At 51.6% G+C, this 19,887-nt stretch overlaps 1 protein-coding gene across 4 annotated transcripts in view; it reads right to left on the bottom strand.

Annotated features, from left to right (window-relative positions):
• Window positions 1–2,888: 2,888 nt before the first annotated feature.
• RFX1 (regulatory factor X1) overlaps window positions 2,889–19,887 on the bottom strand; it is a 34,888-nt gene continuing 17,889 nt past the window's right edge. For 2 of the 4 annotated variants that reach the window (XM_075346643.1, XM_075346644.1), the window contains 16 exons: window positions 19,785–19,880; window positions 17,359–17,640; window positions 17,152–17,246; window positions 16,765–17,071; window positions 16,501–16,682; window positions 16,121–16,240; window positions 15,741–15,856; window positions 11,450–11,568; window positions 11,267–11,367; window positions 10,852–11,003; window positions 9,113–9,210; window positions 8,860–9,009; window positions 8,417–8,625; window positions 8,186–8,339; window positions 3,724–3,769; window positions 2,889–3,590 (listed from right to left, as the gene is read on the bottom strand). In XM_075346643.1, the coding sequence (XP_075202758.1) occupies window positions 3,421–3,590; window positions 3,724–3,769; window positions 8,186–8,339; window positions 8,417–8,625; window positions 8,860–9,009; window positions 9,113–9,210; window positions 10,852–11,003; window positions 11,267–11,367; window positions 11,450–11,568; window positions 15,741–15,856; window positions 16,121–16,240; window positions 16,501–16,682; window positions 16,765–17,071; window positions 17,152–17,246; window positions 17,359–17,640; window positions 19,785–19,880 (2,397 nt within the window). In that variant the 3' untranslated portion in view covers window positions 2,889–3,420. The remainder of the gene's footprint in view (window positions 3,591–3,723; window positions 3,770–8,185; window positions 8,340–8,416; window positions 8,626–8,859; window positions 9,010–9,112; window positions 9,211–10,851; window positions 11,004–11,266; window positions 11,368–11,449; window positions 11,569–15,740; window positions 15,857–16,120; window positions 16,241–16,500; window positions 16,683–16,764; window positions 17,072–17,151; window positions 17,247–17,358; window positions 17,641–19,784; window positions 19,881–19,887) is intronic. The other 2 variants (XM_075346645.1, XM_075346646.1) reach the window with 1 other exon arrangement.

Genomic DNA, 19,887 nt, shown 5'->3' with positions numbered 1-19,887 from the left:
CTTTCACGAAACACTATCAAGTGCATACCTATGCTTCGGCAGACGCCAGTCTAGGTAGGCGAGTCCTTCAGGCGACGGTTGCCCACCTGTAAGAGGGGGCCGTTTCGGCTCTTTTTATTGAGGTATTCTTTTACCCACCCAGGGACTGCTCTTGGACGTCCCAATTGTCTGGGTCTCCCAATGGAGCGACAAAGAAGAAGGGAATTTTGTTTACTTACCGTAAATTCCTTTTCTTCTAGCTCCTATTGGGAGACCCAGCACCCGCCCCTGTGCCCTTCGGGCTGGTTGTTCTTTTGTGTACACATGTTGTTCATGTTGAATTGTTCTTTTGGTTCATGGTCTTCAGTTCTCCGACCATCCTTCGGATTGAATTTACCCTAGACCAATTTATAAGTTCCTCCTTCCTGCTTTTGCACCAAAACTGAGGAGCCCGTGATCCACGGGAGGGTGTATAGGCAGAGGGGAGGGGTTACACTTTTTAAAGTGTAATACTTTGTGTGGCCTCCGGAGGCAGAAGCTATACACCCAATTGTCTGGGTCTCCCAATAGGAGCTAGAAGAAAAGGAATTTACGGTAAGTAAACAAAATTCCCTTCTTCTTCCACATTTGCCTTTTCGTTTTTGAGAAAACGATCCAGTTTCATTGTGTGCGCAAATTATTCTTGAAATAGTAGATTTTCTAATACCAATGGTGGAAGCGATTTCTCTTACAGTCAGACTTGTATGTTCATTAAGAGTAATAATTCTACACCTCTTTCGTGGAGCAACATCCATTTTTTCAGGCACGAACCACACTGGGAGAAAAACTACACTAAAACCACTCGTCACAGAAACAAGCTCTCAACTGAAGCTGAGGGGGCAGCTGGCTGTTATTTTCTGACTAAAACCAGCCAAACCACATTTTGTTACTCAAGGTTGTACACTCACACCTGTTCAAAGCAGTTACAACTGGTTTGAATCACTGACTGGTAACCAACTTACCATTTTACTTAAAAAATGCTTTGTCCCAATTAATTTGCACAGCACCATAGCTTCCTGTATTTTGGACCAGTCTCTTTACCCTCTTTTGTTAGTGAAATGACAAGTGAGAGGCTGGAGTTGAATCCAAATCATGTCTGCGGTAATAAAATCTGATGGTTGGGCATCCGCCTCTTACCAGGCCGCACTTGTGGCTCTTCTTTTGGTTGGTCGGCGTGCTGTGATGTCATCGATGTGTTGTGACGCACATGATGTCACGCCGCGCCGGCTAATTGAAATGAGCCTCGGATGCCGTAAGGTAAGCGGCTGCTCTCAAGCTCCTGTCCTGCAGCCACTGATCAATGTTGAGGCCAATGATCTGGGACTCTGCTTATACCCCATCATTAACCGCGCTAATGTTAAGAACACAGCAAAAAAAAAATTTATTGTGTATTTTAGAAATACTACAAAATGTTAGAAAATGTTTTGCTTGCGGTGGTTCGCACTCCTCCCCTCGTCCATCTTCCCCTTCCCGCATTATCAACACAAAACTAATAGATAATGTGTATATATATATGTATGTATGTATATATATATATCGCTTATACAAAATACAATGCCTCCTCTCCCTCGTACAGGTGGGCGGATCACACAGGTAATGATTGGACAAGAGACGTGTAAGGCCATGGTGTGGGGCGGAGCACGCTGGCATCCCACTGAAACAAGAGCACGATATTCAGCATCGGTAATGGGTGGGAGTGCAGACTGGGGAGGCTGGAACGAGGGACGGGAAACAATTGCCGGGGAGGAGAGCGTGAGGAATAGAGAAGGAGCGAGGGCTGGGGAGGTTGAAATAAGAACCGGGGAGCGAGTGTCGGGGAGGCTGGAGCAAGGGCTGAAAAGGCGGGGGGCCGAGGAGGAAGTGGGGACCCAGGAGGAGAGAGTGAGGGACGGGGGAAAGGAGCTGGGGCTGGGAAGGAATATGCGAGGTCAGAGAAGGTAGAGGCTGGGGAGGAGGAAGATGGGGACCAGGGAGGCAGGAGAAAGGGTTGGGAATGCTGGGTCGGGAGAAGAAAGCGGGGACCAGGGAGGCGAAAGTGAGTCTTGGGGAGGATGGAGTAAGGGCTGGGATGGGGAGGATGGCACGAGGGGCTGGGGAGCAGGAAGCGGAACTAGGATTGAGCGAGTGAGGGACAGGGAGGAAGGAGGACTGAAGAGAAGACAGTGAGGGCTGGGACAGGGAGGAAGGAGCGAGGACAGAGAAGGTAGATACTTGGGAGGAGGAAGTGGAGTCTGGGGAGGCAGGAGCAAGGGCTGGGAATGTGAAGGACGGAAAGGAGCGAGGGCTGAGGTGGAGAGAGAGAGCAATGGCTGGGCTGGAAAGGAAGGAGCGAGGACAGGGGAGGATGGAGCAAGATACGGGGTTAAGAAAGCGAGGCCCAGGGAGGAAGGAGCAAGGGGCCGAGGAGCTGAAAGTGGGGGATGGGGAGGCGAGAGTGAGATTGGGAGAAAGGAGTGAGTTCTGAGGAGGAGAGGGCAATGGCTGGGCCGGGGAGGAAGGAGCGAGGAATGGGGCAAAGAGAGCGAGGCCTGTGGAGGAGGATACCATGTAGGAGGAAGCAGGAACTGGGGATGCGAGACTGAGGTGAGGAAGGAGCAAGGGCTGAGGAGGAGAGAAGAATTGCTGAGCCGGGGAGGAAGGAGCGAGAAATGGGGTGAAGAGAGCGAGGCGCGGGGAGGAAGGAGCGAGGAGCAGGAAGCGGGGGCTGGGGAGGGGCCGAGGAGCAGGATTGGAGGCTGGGGAGGGAGCGAGGAGCAGGATTGGAGGCTGGGGAGGGAGCGAGGAGCAGGATTGGAGGCTGGGGAGGGAGCGAGGAGCAGGATTGGAGGCTGGGGAGGGAGCGAGGGGCTGGTCAGTTTTAAGGCAGTAGAATCAGATCACGTTAGAGATTAACACCAGAGGTAGGCACCCTGTAGCTGCTGTGGAACTACAGTGCCCAGTGGACAGGCATGCTGGGTTTTGTAGTTCCCAACACCTTTAAAAGCTCCATAGGCTGATTTATAGATAACCATTTGAATTTGGCCGGCAAATTACCTACATTTTGGCAGCGTACGGGATAGATTGCTGCATATATAGCTCCTATATGTACGGTCATGGCACTGAGAGTGGTCCGACTGGCACTGGAGGGTCTCTCATATAGATTATGTATATACATGTAGACACGCACGGGGGTGCGTTAGCCTCTGGGAGTGGTATTCACAATGGTGGCCGCACACGGCAGTGGAGCGTTGTATGAATCCATGTACACGGATGGTGTAAGACTGACGCGAGCCCTTCTTGGTCAGTACTGAACTCATACTTAGTGCATTGTTGGGGCGATTTTCGAGCTGACCCCTTGGGTCGGTCCCATCCATACTGCCATGCGTTGGGTTTATGCAGCATCATTGGCCAGTCCGTGGTTAATTAGGTGTTGGGGGCAACTTGGGCAAAGATGCCCTGGTCATCGGTTCGGGCCAACTTGCTGGGTGGTTCGAGTGAATCGGAGCCAAGGACGTTGGAAGAGTCGTTGGAGTGAAGGGGCAGCTTGTGAGTGATGTCCTCATCGCTCTCATCCTCCTCCTCCTCTTCTTCATCTACAGGATTGTAATATGAGAACGTCAACATTGTCTGACACCACGGGAAGAAAAAAGACTGAACTGCAAATTGCCATTCACTTAAAAAGGGGGCTGTCAGACGAAGGGCGCTATATTTTGGCCCAATACCTACCCTTGTCTTGATCCATAGGGTGCGATGAGCTCCCGGCATTGGCAAACTGTAAAACAAGAGATTATAGTAAGACATTTGCTGAGGGTGAGGTTTCAGTGCTATGGAGGAAATATTAACCCCTTAGTGCAATTGGATGTACCAGGGGTCCGCATGTGTGGTGAAGGCTCAGGAGCGGAGTCTCCTCTGCACGTGGAGTTACCGGCTGTGTTACATAGCCAGCATGAGTCGCTAATACCGTGTTTCCCCGAAAGTAGGACCCCCCCGAAAGTAAGGCAGGGTGGGGGTTTCGGGGGGGTCCGCCAATGTAGGGCACCCCCCGATTGTAAGGCAGGGTAGCGGGGGGGGGCCGGGGAATGTAAGGCCGCCTATGGGTGGTGGTCGCGGCGTAATGTAAGGCCGCATATGGGTGGGGGTCCCTGGGGAAAGTACAGGAACTTACCGCTGCCGCTGTTCCCTCGCTCCATCCAGGCCTTCTCCAGTCTCGTGCCACCCGTGGTCCGCCTCCGGTGAATGGCCCCCGCAAGGCTCCCTGCTGGCCATCAGCTCGAGCTGTGATTGGCCAGTCAGCCGGCTCGCAGCTGATTGGCCCTCAGCTCGAGCTGCGATTGGCCAGTCAGCCGGCTCGCAGCTGATTGGCCCTCAGCTCGAGCTGCGATTGGCCAGTCAGCCGGCTCGCAGCTGATTGGCCCTCAGCTCGAGCTGCGATTGGCCAGTCAGCCGGCTCGCAGCTGATTGGCCGAAATCAGCCGCGACGTCACCGCCTGCAGGCTCGCTCCGATTTCGGTAAGTTCCGAAACTCTGTGTGTGTGTGTGTGTGTACGGTATGTGTATGGGTGCCGTATGGGGCTGTATGTGTCAGTGTGTGTGTGTGTGTGTGTGTGTGTGTACGGTACCGGTACGATATGTGTGTGGGTGCCGTGTGGGGCTGTACCGGTACCGTATGTGTCAGTGTGTGTGGTGGCAGAGTGGGGGGCAGAACCACTGTATGGGGAGGCTGCAGGGGGGAGGATGGGGTGGATGCCGGATCTCAAACAATGGGGAGGCTGCAGGGGGGAGGAAGGGGTGGATGCCGGATCTCAAACAATGGGGAGGCTGCAGGGGGGAGGAAGGAGGAAGGGGTGGATGCCGGATCTCAAACAATGGGGAGGCTACAGGGGGGAGGAAGGGGTGGATGCCGGATCTCAAACAATGGGGAGGCTGCAGGGGGTAGGAAGGGGTGGATGCCGGATCTCAAACAATGGGGAGGCTGCAGGGGGGAGGAAGGGGTGGATGCCGGATCTCAAACAATGGGGAGGCTGCAGGGGGGAGGATTGTCATTTTTTTTCCAATGGTAAGGCCTCCCCCGAAAGTAAGGCAGGGTGGGACTTTTGGGGGTAAAATTAATGTAAGACAGGGCCTTACTTTCGGGGAAACACGGTAGCAGCGACCAGAGCCATTTAGGCGGTTCGGTTGGCCATCCTACTCTTCTTGAAGGGCGGCCCTCAGGTCATTGAGGTTCTGGGGTGCAGAGTTATGGCATCTACACGGCGACTCAGTTGCTCCCATAGGTTTTCTATGGGATTCAGGTCTTGAGAAAGTGCAGGAAGCTCCATTTGAGATCCCCCAGTCTCCAGCAGCCGTTCCCTAATGTGATCTTGATGAGCTGGAGCATTGTCCTCCATGAAGATGACATTAGGCCGGTGTTGTTCATGCAAAGACTGGATTATAGATGTTATTTCAGTAGTAGATGCTGTCCCTGTACCAATCACACAGTTTATGGCCGTTCTGTTGTGACTAGACACACCAGCCCACTCTGTAACACCACCAAAGGCTCATCTGGAGACAGCAGTGGCTGATGCATAGCTCTCTCATGTACCAAACATCATTGTCAGCCATCATTTCTGTTCAGCGTGAATCGACTGTCATCAGTGAATAGCACTGAGGCTACTGGTCCCTCGTCCACTATAGATGACACCTGTGCCTGGTGGTGCGGTCAGTTGCCTTGCAGGTCTTTAGCACGCAGACCACATTGATATAAACCGGTATGAATGGTCTGACGTGACACTTGGGTATCTCGCACTTCCCTTAAATGTGCCTGGAGTTGTGCGGCATTCATCATCCAGTTCTGAAGGACATTGCTCACAATGAAGCGGTTATCAGTGTGGGATGTGTCCAAAGGACATCCACCTCTCTGCCTTTCTGTGACTCTTCCAGTCTCTCTGTGTCTCTGTACAACCTGCTGGTGACACTCTGAGCTCAGTGGTCACTTGCATCTGAGAACATCCTGCTTGAAGCCTCAGTCCTGCTGATCAATTGTTAGGCGACATCTTGGTCTCATTAGGTCAAAATGTAAACAGCATGATGATGAGGAGGGCGGTTTATTCCAATTGTAATTGAACCCCAAAATGCATTGGGCGATTCATGAATCAACACCTGCTGTCAATTTTGCCATTAGGCTCCTTGTTAGAGAACAGCAAATTGTGCAAAAAGTCCTGAAACATTGAACAGTCGGACATAAGCATCCAAAAGTTTAGAGGTCACATTAAGTTCACCTGAAAGGCATTTTAGGATTATCCTCAAATTTCACCCGAAAGTCAAACATCCCTAACTTTTGTGAGTAGTGTATATATTTAGTATCGCCGAATCTGTAAAAATCTCGTCCATCAAAAAATAAAAGTAGTCAACCCCTATGTTAGACACGAACACTGAGACAGAAGCAGCAGCATGGAGGACAATATACTGCTGTACTGAGCTGTGTGGCTGTGAGTCCAGCTCTGAGGTGAGGTGAAAGACTTGTTAGAAAGCTCAGCACAATATCTCTGCCCATTTTCTCAATCCTCCACCTACTCCTTGCCATAGAATATAATGGGCAGTGTCACGTGACACCATAGTGCGCTGTACTTCTTGACAGATTCGAGCTGTTTTTGCAAAGTGGTCGGTGAGTTCAGGAGACAGTGAAGAGGAAGAATTGTCTGATAAGTGAGGAAGGAAGCTGGTCTTTCTGATAAGATCTATGTTGTTAAAGTACATTTAAAAGAGGCCGAGCTACAATACCAAACACCACCTGTACACAGGGGTAGCGCAGTTTTTGGAAAAAAGCAGCAATGTTTTTCTAATCCTGGATAACTCCATTAAATTAAGGAACCTGATTGGTGTTCGCTCCTGACCCTTATGTGTAATGTTATTACAATTCCACTTCCTGTTTGTCCCTTTAATCTCCTATTAGGAAAGGATTATTGAGCTTTGTTGTCCTTTTTTTGGGAACTTAGGAATTCGGTAATGTTTTTTTTTTTCCATCATCCTTCACCTTAGCCCTATCGGGAAAAAGGAAAAAAAGTTGCCCGGACCTTTATAAATTAAGATTACAGCTCTGAGGATAAATGATAACAGACTTGAGGCGGCCATATAGTGGTCATGTGCTCCCCACCATCTGCGAACATTGCTGAAGTCTGTATGTACAAGGCTTGGAAGAAAGAACACAACCTATAACTCACCACCTCCCAAGGACACCGCCAGAAAAACAGCCTATAACTTGCCACCCACCTCCCAAGAGCACAGTCTATAACTCGCCACCTCCCAAGAACACAGCCTATAACTCGTCACCCCCCAAGAACACAGCCTATAAGTCACCTCCCAGGAACACAGCCTATAACTTACCATCTCCCAGGAACACAGCCTATAACTCGCCACCTCCCCAAGAATACAATCTATAAACCGCTTGCTAAGAATACAGCCTATAGCTCGCCTCCCAAGAACACAATCTATAACTCGCCTTCCAGGAATACAGCCTATGCCTCACCACCTCCGAAGAGCACAGCCTATAACTCGCCACCTCCCAAGAGCACAGCCTATAACTCACCACCCCCCAAGAACACTGCCTATAACTCGCCACCTCCCAAGAACACTGCCTATAACTCGCCACCTCCCAAGAACACAGCCTATAACTCGCCACCCCCCAAGAACACAGCCTATAAGTCATCTCCCAGGAACACAGCCTATAATTTGCCACCTCCCAAGAACACAGCCTATAAATCACCTCCCAGGAACACAGCCTATAACTCGCCACCTCCCAAGAACACAGCCTATAACTCACCACCTCCCAAGAGCACAGTCTATAACTCGCCACCCCCCAAGAACACAGCCTATAACTCGCCACCTCCCAAGAGCACAGCCTATAACTCGCCACCCCCCAAGAACACAGCCTATAACTCGCCACCTCCCAAGAGCACAGTCTATAACTCGCCACCCCCCAAGAGCACAGTCTATAACTCGCCACCTTCCAAGAGCACAGCCTATAACTCGCCACCTCCCGAGAACACAGCCTATAACTCGCCACCTCCCAAGAGCACAGCCTATAACTCGCCACCTCCCAAGAGCACAGCCTATAACTCGCCACCTCCCAAGAGCACAGCCTATAACTCGCCACCTCCCAAGAACACAGCCTATAACTCGCCACCTTCCAAGAACACAGCCTATAACTCACCTCCCCCATGACAGCAATAGGTGTCTCTCCTCGGGCCTGAGCCACGCGATGCTCTATTAAGTAGTACATGTACTCGTCATAGAGGAGGCGAATCAGATGGAAGGAGCCAAAGCTGGCGGCACTGCGCAGGGTGAGATCCCGAATCACCATAGAGCTGAGGAGGACAGAAAACCATGTGTCATAATCAGTGCCGCCCTGCAAGCTGCCGGGCACTCAGGATCCGTATCCCACCTGTAGAAGGACCACTTTAGTAGAAACAGTTTTGCAGCTTTCGAGAATCCGGGATTGCCCTGGTAAGGCTTCAGCACCTGGGAGACGACTCCGTCCAGCCACACCGCCCACTGCTCCAGGGAGCTCTGCTGCTGAAGCGTCAGCTTAAAGTCCTGCTCCAGGCGCTGGACCACCCGGTCGGCACAGCGGCACACCCACGAGGCCTGCTCCTGCAACCAATCACATTCCTCGCTTTTTATTTGGTTGATACAAGTAACCTTTCCATACTTAGAGATTATACATGTCGTGATGAGTGACAGAGATGACGTTACATCTCCACATTGTCTGTCGATGATGATGATGTCACCGGTGCTGCATCTCTCACGACGCCGAAGTTTGCGGGACTCACAACCTCTTTACAAGCAAAAAAAAGAAAATGTGACCATGAAAGGCACCTCGCTTACCTGCACATTGGTGAAATCTACCCGGTTGAGGTCACTGAGCATCTGGTTGATCTGGGCCGTGTTCTGCAGCACTGCCCGGGCCGCCTGAGCCAGGTGATTTAGTGATGTATAGCGGCGCAAAGTCTGGGCAAAGGCACTTGCCGCCCCAACCTAACGTGGCAGAAGAGAGGGGACAAATCTGAGCATCTATGATACCAGATAGGAGGACTATTTTTTTTTTAGGGGGGGGGGAGCACCAATGTCGTATTCTCACCTTAACTCTCACCATCTCCTCGGGGATATTCATCATGGCGCTGGTCAACCAACTCTCCAAGCTCTTGGCAAAGTTACGAATGGCTTGTGTCAGAGCACCTGAGGAAGACACAGAAAGGGTTAAAGTAGTACACGACTATATGACACTAATCACTGGGACGTGGCACCTTCCTTGCCATCCGGGAGCCCAGTGTGATATAGCGAATATCAGACTGGGGTGAGGGGGATGCGGCTGCAGGGGCGACATCCGAGGGGCTCCGGGATTCCACTTCCTAAAGATAAGCGGTGCCAGGGTGAGTGGCAGCTGCTGGTCTTTCCACACATCACAGAAGTGATAAGACGCTGGGAATAATGAAATTCAGCTCTGACATTTTATAAGAAAATAATTACCGTATTTTTCGTATTATAAGACTCGCTTTTCCTCCCAAAAATTCGGGAGGAAAGTGTGGGGTGCGTCTTATAATCTGAATGTAGCTCACCGGGATGGTGGAGAGGGGTCGCAAGAGGCCGGGAGAAGGCTGCAGTTACTAGGCAGGGGCTGTGGTGGCTGGGCTGGTGCGGCTGTGCGGGGTCTCGCGGCTGGTGCTGCGGGTGCTCGGGCGACTGTGCGGGGTCTGCTGTGCAGGATCTGTGGCGGCTGGTGCGGCTGTGAGGGGTCTCCGGCAGCTGGTGCTGGGGCGGCTGTGCGGGGTCTCCGGCGGCTGGTGCTGGGACGGCTGTGCGGGGTCTCCGGCGGCTGGTGCTGGGGCAGCTGTGCGGGGTCTGCGGCGGCTGGTGCTGGGGCGGCTGTGCGGGGTCTGCGGCGGCTGGTGCTGGGGCGGCTGTGCGGGGTCTGCGGCGGCTGTGCTGGGGCAGCTGTGCGGGGTCTCCGACAGCTGGACTGGTGCTGCGGAGCGGACATGAGGACTTCAAATAATGCCGCCCGGAGTCTGCTCATGCGCAGATGGAGCTCTCAGCTCAAGCTCTCATCTGCGCACGCCCTGCCTCCGGCCCATTGATCTCCCAGCAGCGGACTTAAGAAAAATGGTGCCCGGAGGTGGCGCTTGCGCAGATGAGATCTTGGCTTGCCATTGAGCTGAGAGCTCAATCTGCGCTGACTCCAGGCACCATTTCTTTGAAGCTCTCACTGCTCACAGCTGCTGCAGCCCGAGCCCCAGCACAGCTGCCCGAGCCCCAGCCTCCGCCCCAGCACAGCTGCCCGAGCCCCAGCCTCCGCCCCAGCACAACTGCCTGAGGCCCAGCCTCTGCCGCAGCACAGCTGCTCGAGCCCCAGCCTCCGCCCCAGCACAACTGCCTGAGGCCCAGGATCTGCCGCAGCCCCAGCACAGCTGCCCGAGCCCCAGCCTCCACCTCTGCCCCAGCACAGCTGCACCAGCACAGCCTACAGTTTCTGGGACACCCACTGCCCCTGCCTCCTGTGACTCTGCTCCACCACCACTGCTGGCCCCTCCGGTAAGACACCACCGGATTATAAAACGGACCCCATTTTTTTTTCACTTTTTTCCACCGTCTTATAAACCGAAAAATACGGTATATATTTATTGTTAGTCGTGGAGAAGGATGAAGCCATAGGTTACTGTGGTCTGCAACCTTCATCCTAAGCCCAGCAGGGTGTGAGGAAAATTCACGGATGTGTGTACTACGGCTGGAGCCCGTCTGCCGTGTGTGGGCTGCAGACTAGCAGTGTACGGTGGATGCAGACGCTACAGATTGTGGCCCGTCAGGGTCTTCATCACTCACTAGGGATGGGGCGCAGAACATCTGGGATAAGCGTCTCCACCAGCCCCTGGTACAGCTGGTGGTCACAGTCCCGGCACCATTTCAGCAGCGGCTCATATTTGGACAAGAGGACCAGGCTGTCCTTGGGCAAACGTTTCTCGGCTTCATCATCTCTGAGAGAGGAGACAGAGGCGAGAATGACCACAATAAGGAGAACAGAAATCAGAAATAATGGTGGAAGTATGGGTGACGGCAGGACTCAAGAAAGACAGGGGGTCGGAAGGAAGAACACGAGCAAGGAGGGCAATAAACTAAGTGCAAGTAACGACAACTGGGATTGTAGGTGGAGGAGAACGAGAAGAGAAACAGAAAGACCCCCAAGAAGAGATGCCAGAGGAGAGGCCGTGACTTTGGGGAGGCCGCCTCCGCTACTCACACGCTGTTATCACTGTGCTGCGTCTGGTTGAACCTCCAGAAGGTTTTCCAGAGCGTCTCTACCAAGGTGAACTGGAGATTCACCACCACGTCCACTATGGCCTGCGATACAGAATAAGGGTCACGTGTTGGTGAAGGGTAAAGCTATTCGGTGGTGTAGGACTTGGATTGGGGGGGTGGGTACCTCACAATGCTCACGGTACAGCAGCTGAAAGGCCTTGATAATGGCCACGGTGATGCCATCTGGAAGTGGTTTTCCCTGCAGATCTATGTCACCGAACTCCGGAAGTGTCCGAGAGGCATCTGTAAGGAGAAGCAAGTAAAGTGTGGGTGATGGCCCCGATAACGGACCCCACACAGGCACGAGGCCCCTCAGTCACATCGTTCACCAATGTTTGTAACAAAACGGGCTACTTGCACAGTTGCCTTATTCTTTTAAAGGGAACCTGTCACCTGATTTTGACCTTCTAAACTAAAACTAGCACCTTCAGCAACGTCTGTCCTGCACATCATCCCATGACCCCCCAGTAGCCCCCAAAAATCTAATATATAAAGCTGAGTGTATGTATATATGTGTGTATGTATGTATGTCCGCTAAAGGAATCCGCACTGTCGCATTTACAATCACGAAATTTTGCACAGACGCCCCATGTGACTCAGGGAACGTCATAGACTATATTTTGACGGGAAAATTTAACCCCGCACTTTACAGTTACTCTCCAAAAAAACTGCAATTAAACTGAATGGAGGTGGGAGCTACAGGCTATTAATAGCAACTGTCAGTGGTTGCTATAGGAACAAAATAAACTGTTAGTATAAGAAGCTTATATGTGAGGTAATAACATGTGTCAGTGGGGAGACAGAGAGAGACAGAGAGATAGACAGACAGACACAGATAGACAGGAAAAGAGACAGAGAGACAGACAGACACAGATAGACAGGAAAAGAGACAGGCAGACAGGACAAGAAGCAGAGAGACAGACAGAGACAGACAGGAAAAGAAACAGAGACAAGGAAAAAGACAGGGAAAGAGACAAGGAAAGAAACAAAAACAGGGAGACAGAGACAAGGAAAAAGACAGGGAAAGAGACAGAGACAGACGAGGAAAGAGACAGAGACAGACGGGGAAAGAGACAGAGACAGACGGGGAAAGAGACAGAGACAGACGGGGAAAGAGACAGAGACAGACGGGGAAAGAGACAGAGACAAACGGGGAAAGAGACAGAGACAAACGGGGAAAGAGACAGAGACAGACGGGGAAAGAGACAGAGACAGACGGGGAAAGAGACAGAGACAGACGGGGAAAGAGACAGAGACAAACGGGGAAAGAGACAGAGACAGACGGGGAAAGAGACAGAGACAGACGGGGAAAGAGACAGAGACAGACGGGGAAGGAGACAGAGACAGACGGGGAAAGAGACAGACGGGGAAAAATACAGATTGGGAAAGACACAGACAGGGAAAGAGACCGAGACAAGGAAAGAGACAGGGAAACATCTCTGTTATCTAGTATCAGGAAAGACTGTGACAGATGGGGGAAATTATTATTCTCCTGGTTTGGCAGATGCCAGATATATAAAATGAATGTCCTACCCAGAATTCTTTACCTGTTACAGGCGCTCCCAATCAAAATACCGTCTGGATTCTTCAAATCTCTGGAATCCATTCAGTCTTCGTTCATTTGGGGAGGTAAATCGGCACGCATAAAAAGAGCTATCTTACACAGGACCAAGGGGGGTGGGGGGATTGGGTTGCCAGATATAAGAAGATATCACTTAGCTGGGCATCTTACTAGAATGATTGACTGGTGCAGGAACGGGTCTCAGAAGGCGTGGGTACAGATAGAGCAGTCCTTTTCCCCAATACCCCTCAACAAATTACCGTGGGTACTCTCTGAGGTCCCTGCAAGATTGAAATCACATCCAACTATCGGACCAACCGTGACATACTGCAATACTGGGAAGGTGCAATCGGAGTTGATACCCAGACACTCGAGCCTGACACCGATCTTGAGCCATCCTGCTTTTGAACCAGGTAGAACAGACCCAGTATTTCAGGCATGGGTTCGGGGCGGGGTGGACCGGGTGGAAGACTTTGGGATTCGGGACAACTGGCCGCAGGTGGAGGGTTTGGGGGTTAGACAGGATCCCATCCCACTGGGTCTATGGAGATGCTTACAATTGACGCATTTTTTCAGTAGTCTCCCAGCTAGGACCCACTTTCAACGTCCTAAGACACAGTTTGAAAAATTGTGTATGGGTTCAGGCACAATACGACATTCGCTTTCAGTGGTTTATTCACTTTTGTCTTCGTCCCCTGACCAACAACTTCCCCCGTTTGCTTCACAATGGGAATGTGATTTGGGTATTCAGCTGACACCAATACAGTGGGAACGGATCTTCAGATTGGCACACACATCTTCCATCAGCTCCAGGTTCCAGGAGGCTAGCTATAAACTGTTATCCAGATGGTACAGAGTACCCTCCAGGTTACATGTCATGTTTCCAACAGTAGACCCCACATGTTGGAGATGTGGCACAGCAGAGGGTAACATTTTACATGTGTTTTGGGGGTGTGAGGCGATCCGGCCCTTCTGGAAGGGAGTGTCCGACACCATTCGCCAGGTTACTGGCAATGACGAGGAGCTGGGACCTGCTGCTGCCCTATTGCATCACTGTGGGGTCCCTGAAAAAACCTATAAGAATTCTTTGAGGAAATTCCTTATTATGGCTGCGAGAGTATGCATACCTGAAAGATGGAGGAGCACGACCCCTCCCACGTTGGTCCAATGGATCAATAAGGTCAATGACCTCATGTACATGGAGGATTTAACCTCCTCGCTGCATGATACATATGAGAAATTCTGGTCCACTTGGCGAGAATGGTTGGACTTCCAACATTCAGAGGAATATAGCGTCCTGGTGGGGGGCGATGTGGCTACCGATGGAACCGCAGTCCGCAACACTTAGCTGAACTCCCCTCCCTACCCCCCCCCCGATTTCCTCCCTCTCTCCCCCCCCTCTCTTCCCCTCCCCCTCCCATTTTTCTTCCTACTTTTCTATTCTTCTCACACTGATTGCCTAATAACTTCTCTTTCTTCTCTAGCCTTTCTATCTTTCTTGTTTTACATGTATTTGTGAGTCACCTTCGTTATCTGTTTTAATGTGAATCTGTATTAAAGCAAAAATGTGGTGGAACCTAGACTTATCAGGAACCCGGGAGGAGATATATGAAGGAACGTGATTCAGCAAGATACAAATATATATTTCCCGTTTGGCATCTTGTTAATGATATATGTATTGTAGTGCAAATTGGCCTGATTGGTCATAAGAACTGTATTATGTTATGTTGAAGGTTTTCACTTAAAAATAAAGAATTTAAAAAAAAAAGAGACAGGGAAAGAGACAGGGAAAGACGGGAAAGAGACAGAGACAAGAAAAAAGATAAGGAAAGAGACAGGGAAAGAGACTGAGACAGACGGGGAAAGAGACAGACAGGGAAAGAGACAGACAGACAGACACAGAGATAAAGAGAGACAGACAGACACATAGATAGAGAGAGACTAATACAGAGACAGATGGAAAGAGACAGACAGACAGATGGACAGAGACAGACAAACAGACAGATGGACAGAGACAGACGAAGATGGGAGACAGACAGAGAGACAGTTACTATCCCGGGTAACGCCAGGTTTACCTTTATAAAATCAACTGCAATTTATGTAAATTGTCCGGTTTGGTCCGATGGCCGTCCTAATTTGCGACTCCTGTTCCTCCATACGCCGTCCCATTGTACTGATTGACGTAGATGACGCGTTGGACGCCATCCACCTAGGCGAGCAAAATCTCGCACTTGCGCAGACATATTCCCAGCCTGCGCAGGCACACTTCGCGAGCCGAAAACATAGGTGCGCCTGCGCGAACCGGCGAGTTCTCTGCGCAGGAGCGAGATTTTGCCCGGCAATGTGGATGACGTCACTCGCTTCATCCACATCGCCGGGCAAAATCTCGCGCCTAGGCAGAGAACTTGCCAATTCGCGCAGGGCGAACCTATGTTTTCGGGTCTGCCCCTAACAGGGCAGAATGAAGTGTGCCTGCGAGAGCCGGGAATATGGAAATTTTGCCCGCCTTCTTGGATGGCTTCTGAGAAGTCATCCACGTCAATCAGCTCAGGAGGAGGGAGAAAGGAGGGACAGGAGGCGCAGATTAGGACGCCCATCGGACCGGACTGGACAGTTTTTATACAGGGTAGGATATTTTAGAAATGTAGTTGTGGGGGCTACAGGGGGGGGTCAGGGGGTAACGTGCACCTTTATAGAATGCAACACAGGCGCTGCGTAAGGTGCTAGTGTTAGTTTAGAAGTCCAAAATCTGGTGACGGGTTCCCTTTAAGATGCATTGGAGCAATAAAAATATTCACGCCGTCGATCGGTGCACGGACATGTAAAGGACATGGTAATGGTGATTGGGACCTACCCAGGAACTGCTGGTATTGCTGAACCTGGGAGCTGATGTCAGAAAGGCCAGAGGCCGCCTGCTGGACACCTCCGACCCCGTTACTTATTCCCTCCAGCTTCTGGATCGGTTTCATCCTGGAAGAGACAGAAGGTGGTGAGGAAGCGAGGGATGAGGGATGGGGGAGGCCCAACCTGCAAATGATTTGGTACGATAGATGAGGATGACCAGGTGGGTAACAACTGTTTGGGGGTCATTACAGCGGGGCACACATCAAAGAGGCCTCCAAAAAGTTGCACCGTGAAGAAGTCCTCAGTGAGGGAATGAACCTGTGGACGCTTCAATCTACTCCTCGATGGGTCACGTAACAGAAGACGTGGTAGGGGGTCAGCGTACGGTACCTCTGCTTCTGAGAGAAGGGCTGTTGTCTCATGGCAAGGTGCTGCTGATCCTCCATTAGGCGCAGGAGGGGGGAGCTGGCTTTAATTCGGAGACCGTAATAATGATACTTGGAGTTTCCTCTGTTAAAAAAGATAAAAATGCGCACAGAGGTTACGGTCTTCCCTCACTCCATGATCACGTGCCCGTTGTAGGCAGTGTTTGTGGTGGTCGGGGTTCGGTAGAGGCGCTCTGACCGGTCGGTGACCACACAGCCCGTTGCGATGTTCTGCGTGTAGGATCGTGCAATGTGACGCACATACGGAGGAGTCCATTTGTTCCCCTCTCACCCATTGTCTTTGATTTTTTAATATCTGAATAATACAGAACGATAACTCTGTACCTGGTCCCCAGCCTCCGGGTGCGGAGCCCCATAAAGACGGAGCGGATGAGTTTCCCAAATGAGGCGGCATTCACCGGCTCCAGTTTCTGGTCCTGACAGTGCAGCAGATAGTGGCAGTACAGGGTGCTCCGGGGGAGACTCACCCCTTCCGCGGTCTCGTAATTGTCCAGCAGCCACTGCACCTGGCCGTAAAGACAGAACAATGTAGGTGGCGGTGACATACAGGGGCCACGAGCCTAATCAGCGCCCGACCGAGTGTCTTACCGTGGCAGGGGAGGCACGTGTGGTGTGAGAGTAGGACTGAGCGGCATTTCCCATGATAAATCCACCCTGTATGACATAGGTCCCAGATCCTGACCCTCCACTGGCTCCTCCAGAAGCCCCTGGCGGGGTGGTGTTGGCAAGGATCTGTCCTCCGGATACATACATGGGGACTGAGGGACTGTTGGCCACGGCGGGGGATGATGTAGGGGAGCTGACCTGGCCCGTGGAACTCTGAGATTCATAGTACGTGGATCCCGTGGCCTGGCTGTATAGAGGCGTCTCTGTATAGGGGAAGGATCCCGAGCGTCTACAAGAACATGAATGTGGAAATGAGCAAGACGTGGTTATTCCCAATGTCTAGCAGGTCGTGTAGGACGTGGCACTTACATGGTGCTTGTTGTGTAGGTGGCGTCTCCTCCCTCCACATACTGGACCTGCCCAGGATAGACGTGTTGTACAGGGACTTGCGGTAACTGCTGGACCTGAGATGGGTGACAATATATGAGACACACAGAATATACAGACATGCATGGCCTCCTGCTGAGCGATCCTCCTCTGACCCTCACATCGTGGCCTCGTCACTCTGGCACCTACTTTCAGCGCGGTGGGGGCTGCACCAAGCAGCAAAACTTGTGGCACTCTCTGAACTGTGACTCTCTGCTCTGGGTGGTCTCCGACAGGGGTGGAGAAACGCAGGTGATGAGGGATAAAACGGAAAAGATCCACCCACTCGGAGCTGGGCCCCGGCAGCAAAGGAGGCATGCAGTGGAAGGTGTGTGCTGCCGGGCTGAGCGGGCGCTGGACGGGTGCCATCTCTAACTCCTCCTGCTCTGCCTGAAGCCTGGCTGAACTACACAGAGAGGGCCTGACTGCGCTCTGAGGAGTAAAGACAGCGTTACACATTACACCGGGGGCCGGGAAGATCAGCGGCGACACTCACAAATCACACAACTACACCCATACAGTCAGTGCTGTCAGCGAGGACCGAGGGCCGGAGAGATCAGCAACTACACCCATACAGTCAGTGCTGTCACCGAGGACCGAGGGCCGGAGAGATCAGAAACTACACCCATACAGTCAGTGCTGTCAGCGAGGACCGAGGGCCGGAGAAATCAGCAACTACACCCATACAGTCAGTACTGTTGTCAAGGGAGGAATTTAGGTGAAGACCGCTAATGGTATCTTCATACAGGGTATCCAGAGACGGTGCCGTATTAGCTGTATAGTCATGAAGGAGTTAACCAAAGATAATGAAGCCAGAATGTGAAGCTGCAAAGTCTTATCAGTAGCTTTCACACAGAAAGAATGTACAAGAAACAAACAATGTGCTGGGAGAAAATAGGGAGTGAAATACTTCTTACTCCCTTGTTCTAGCTTCAAGGTTAGAGATGCAAACTGCGTAACTGTCTTGCAATACACGAGTTCAGTTGTACTGTCAGCGAGGACCGCGAGACGGAGAGATCAGCAACTACACCCATACAGTCAGTGCTGTCAGGGAGGACCGAGGACCGGAGAGATCAGCAACTACACCCATACAGTCAGTGCTGTCACCGAGGGCCGAGGGCCGGAGAGATCAGCAACTACACCCATACAGTCAGTGCTGTCACCGAGGACCGAGGGTCGGAGAGATCAGCAACTACACCCATACAGTCAGTGCTGTCACCGAGGACCGAGGGCCGGACAGATTAGCAACTACACCCATACAGTCAGTGCGGTCACCGAGGACCGAGGGCCGGACAGATCAGCAACTACACCCACACAGTCAGTGCTGTCAGCGAGGACCGAGGGCCGGAGAGATCAGCAACTACACCCATACAGTCAGTACTGTCACCGAGGACCGAGGGCCGGACAGATCAGCAACTACACCCATACAGTCAGTGCTGTCAGCGAGGACCGAGGGCCGGACAGATCAGCAACTACACCCATACAGTCAGTGCTGTCAGCGAGGACCGAAGAGATCAGCGGCGATAGTCACATACATCACACAACTACACCCATACAGTCAGTGCTGTCAGTAGGGTGAGACATCATCTGACCACCCTCAGTCAGTAAATGTCTCATCTTATTTCATAGAAGAAACCCCCAGCCAGTACATGTCTCATTTCATGTCATAAAGGAAACCCCCAGCCAGTATATGTCTCATCTCATGTAAAAGAGAAGAAACCCACCCAGTACGTTTCATCTCATGTCATAGAGGAGACCCCCAGCCAGTACATGTCTCAGCTCATGTCATAGAGGAGACCCTCAGCAAGTACATGTCTCATCTCATGTCATGCCATAGTGGAGACCTCCAGCCAGTACATATCTCATCTCATGTCATAGAGGAGACCCCCGACAGTACATGTATCATCTCATGTAAAAGAGAAAAACCCACCCAGTGCATGTCTCATCTCATGTCATAGAGGAGACCCCCAGCCAGTACATGTCTCATCTCATGTCATAGAGGAGACCCCAGACAGTACATGTATCATCTCATGTAAAAGAGAAAAACCCACCCAGTGCATGTATCATCTCATGTAAAAGAGAAGAAACCCATCCAGTGTTTGTCTCATCTCATGTCATAGAGGAGACCCCCAGCCAGTACATGTCTCATCTCATGTCATAGAGGAGACCCTCAGCCAGTACATGTCTCATTTCATGTCATAGAGCAGACCCTCAGCAAGTACATGTCTCATTTCATGTCATAGGGGAGACCCTCTGCTAGTACATGTATCATCTCATGTCACAGAGGAGACCCCCAGCCAGTACATATCTGATCTCAGATCAAAGAGGAAACCCCCAGTCAGTTCATGTCTGATCTCATGTCATAGAGGAGACCTCCAGCCAGTACATGTCCAATATCAGGTCACAGAGGAGATCCTCAGCCAGTACATGTCTGATCTCATGTCACAGATGAGACCTTCAGCCAGTACATGTCTGATCCCAGGTCACCCTCAGCTAGTGCAAGATTTGGTCTTGGAATCCCACATCTTGCTTCTATCATACTCCCCCAGTAGGACACAAGTTCCCCACAACCGTACCTCTGAGGTCCCCTGAACATGCTGCAGACTCTGGACATTCAGTTGATGGACAGGAGAAGACTTCTGGGGTTGAGGAGTCACCTGCACAACGGAGCACTAGAGA

The sequence above is a fragment of the Anomaloglossus baeobatrachus genome, chromosome 4 (assembly GCF_048569485.1).
Source record: "Anomaloglossus baeobatrachus isolate aAnoBae1 chromosome 4, aAnoBae1.hap1, whole genome shotgun sequence".
In the NCBI taxonomy this organism is placed as follows: Eukaryota; Metazoa; Chordata; class Amphibia; order Anura; family Aromobatidae; genus Anomaloglossus; species Anomaloglossus baeobatrachus.
Note: the sequence above shows the minus strand (reverse complement) of the source record. Positions and strands in the feature narration are given on the sequence as shown.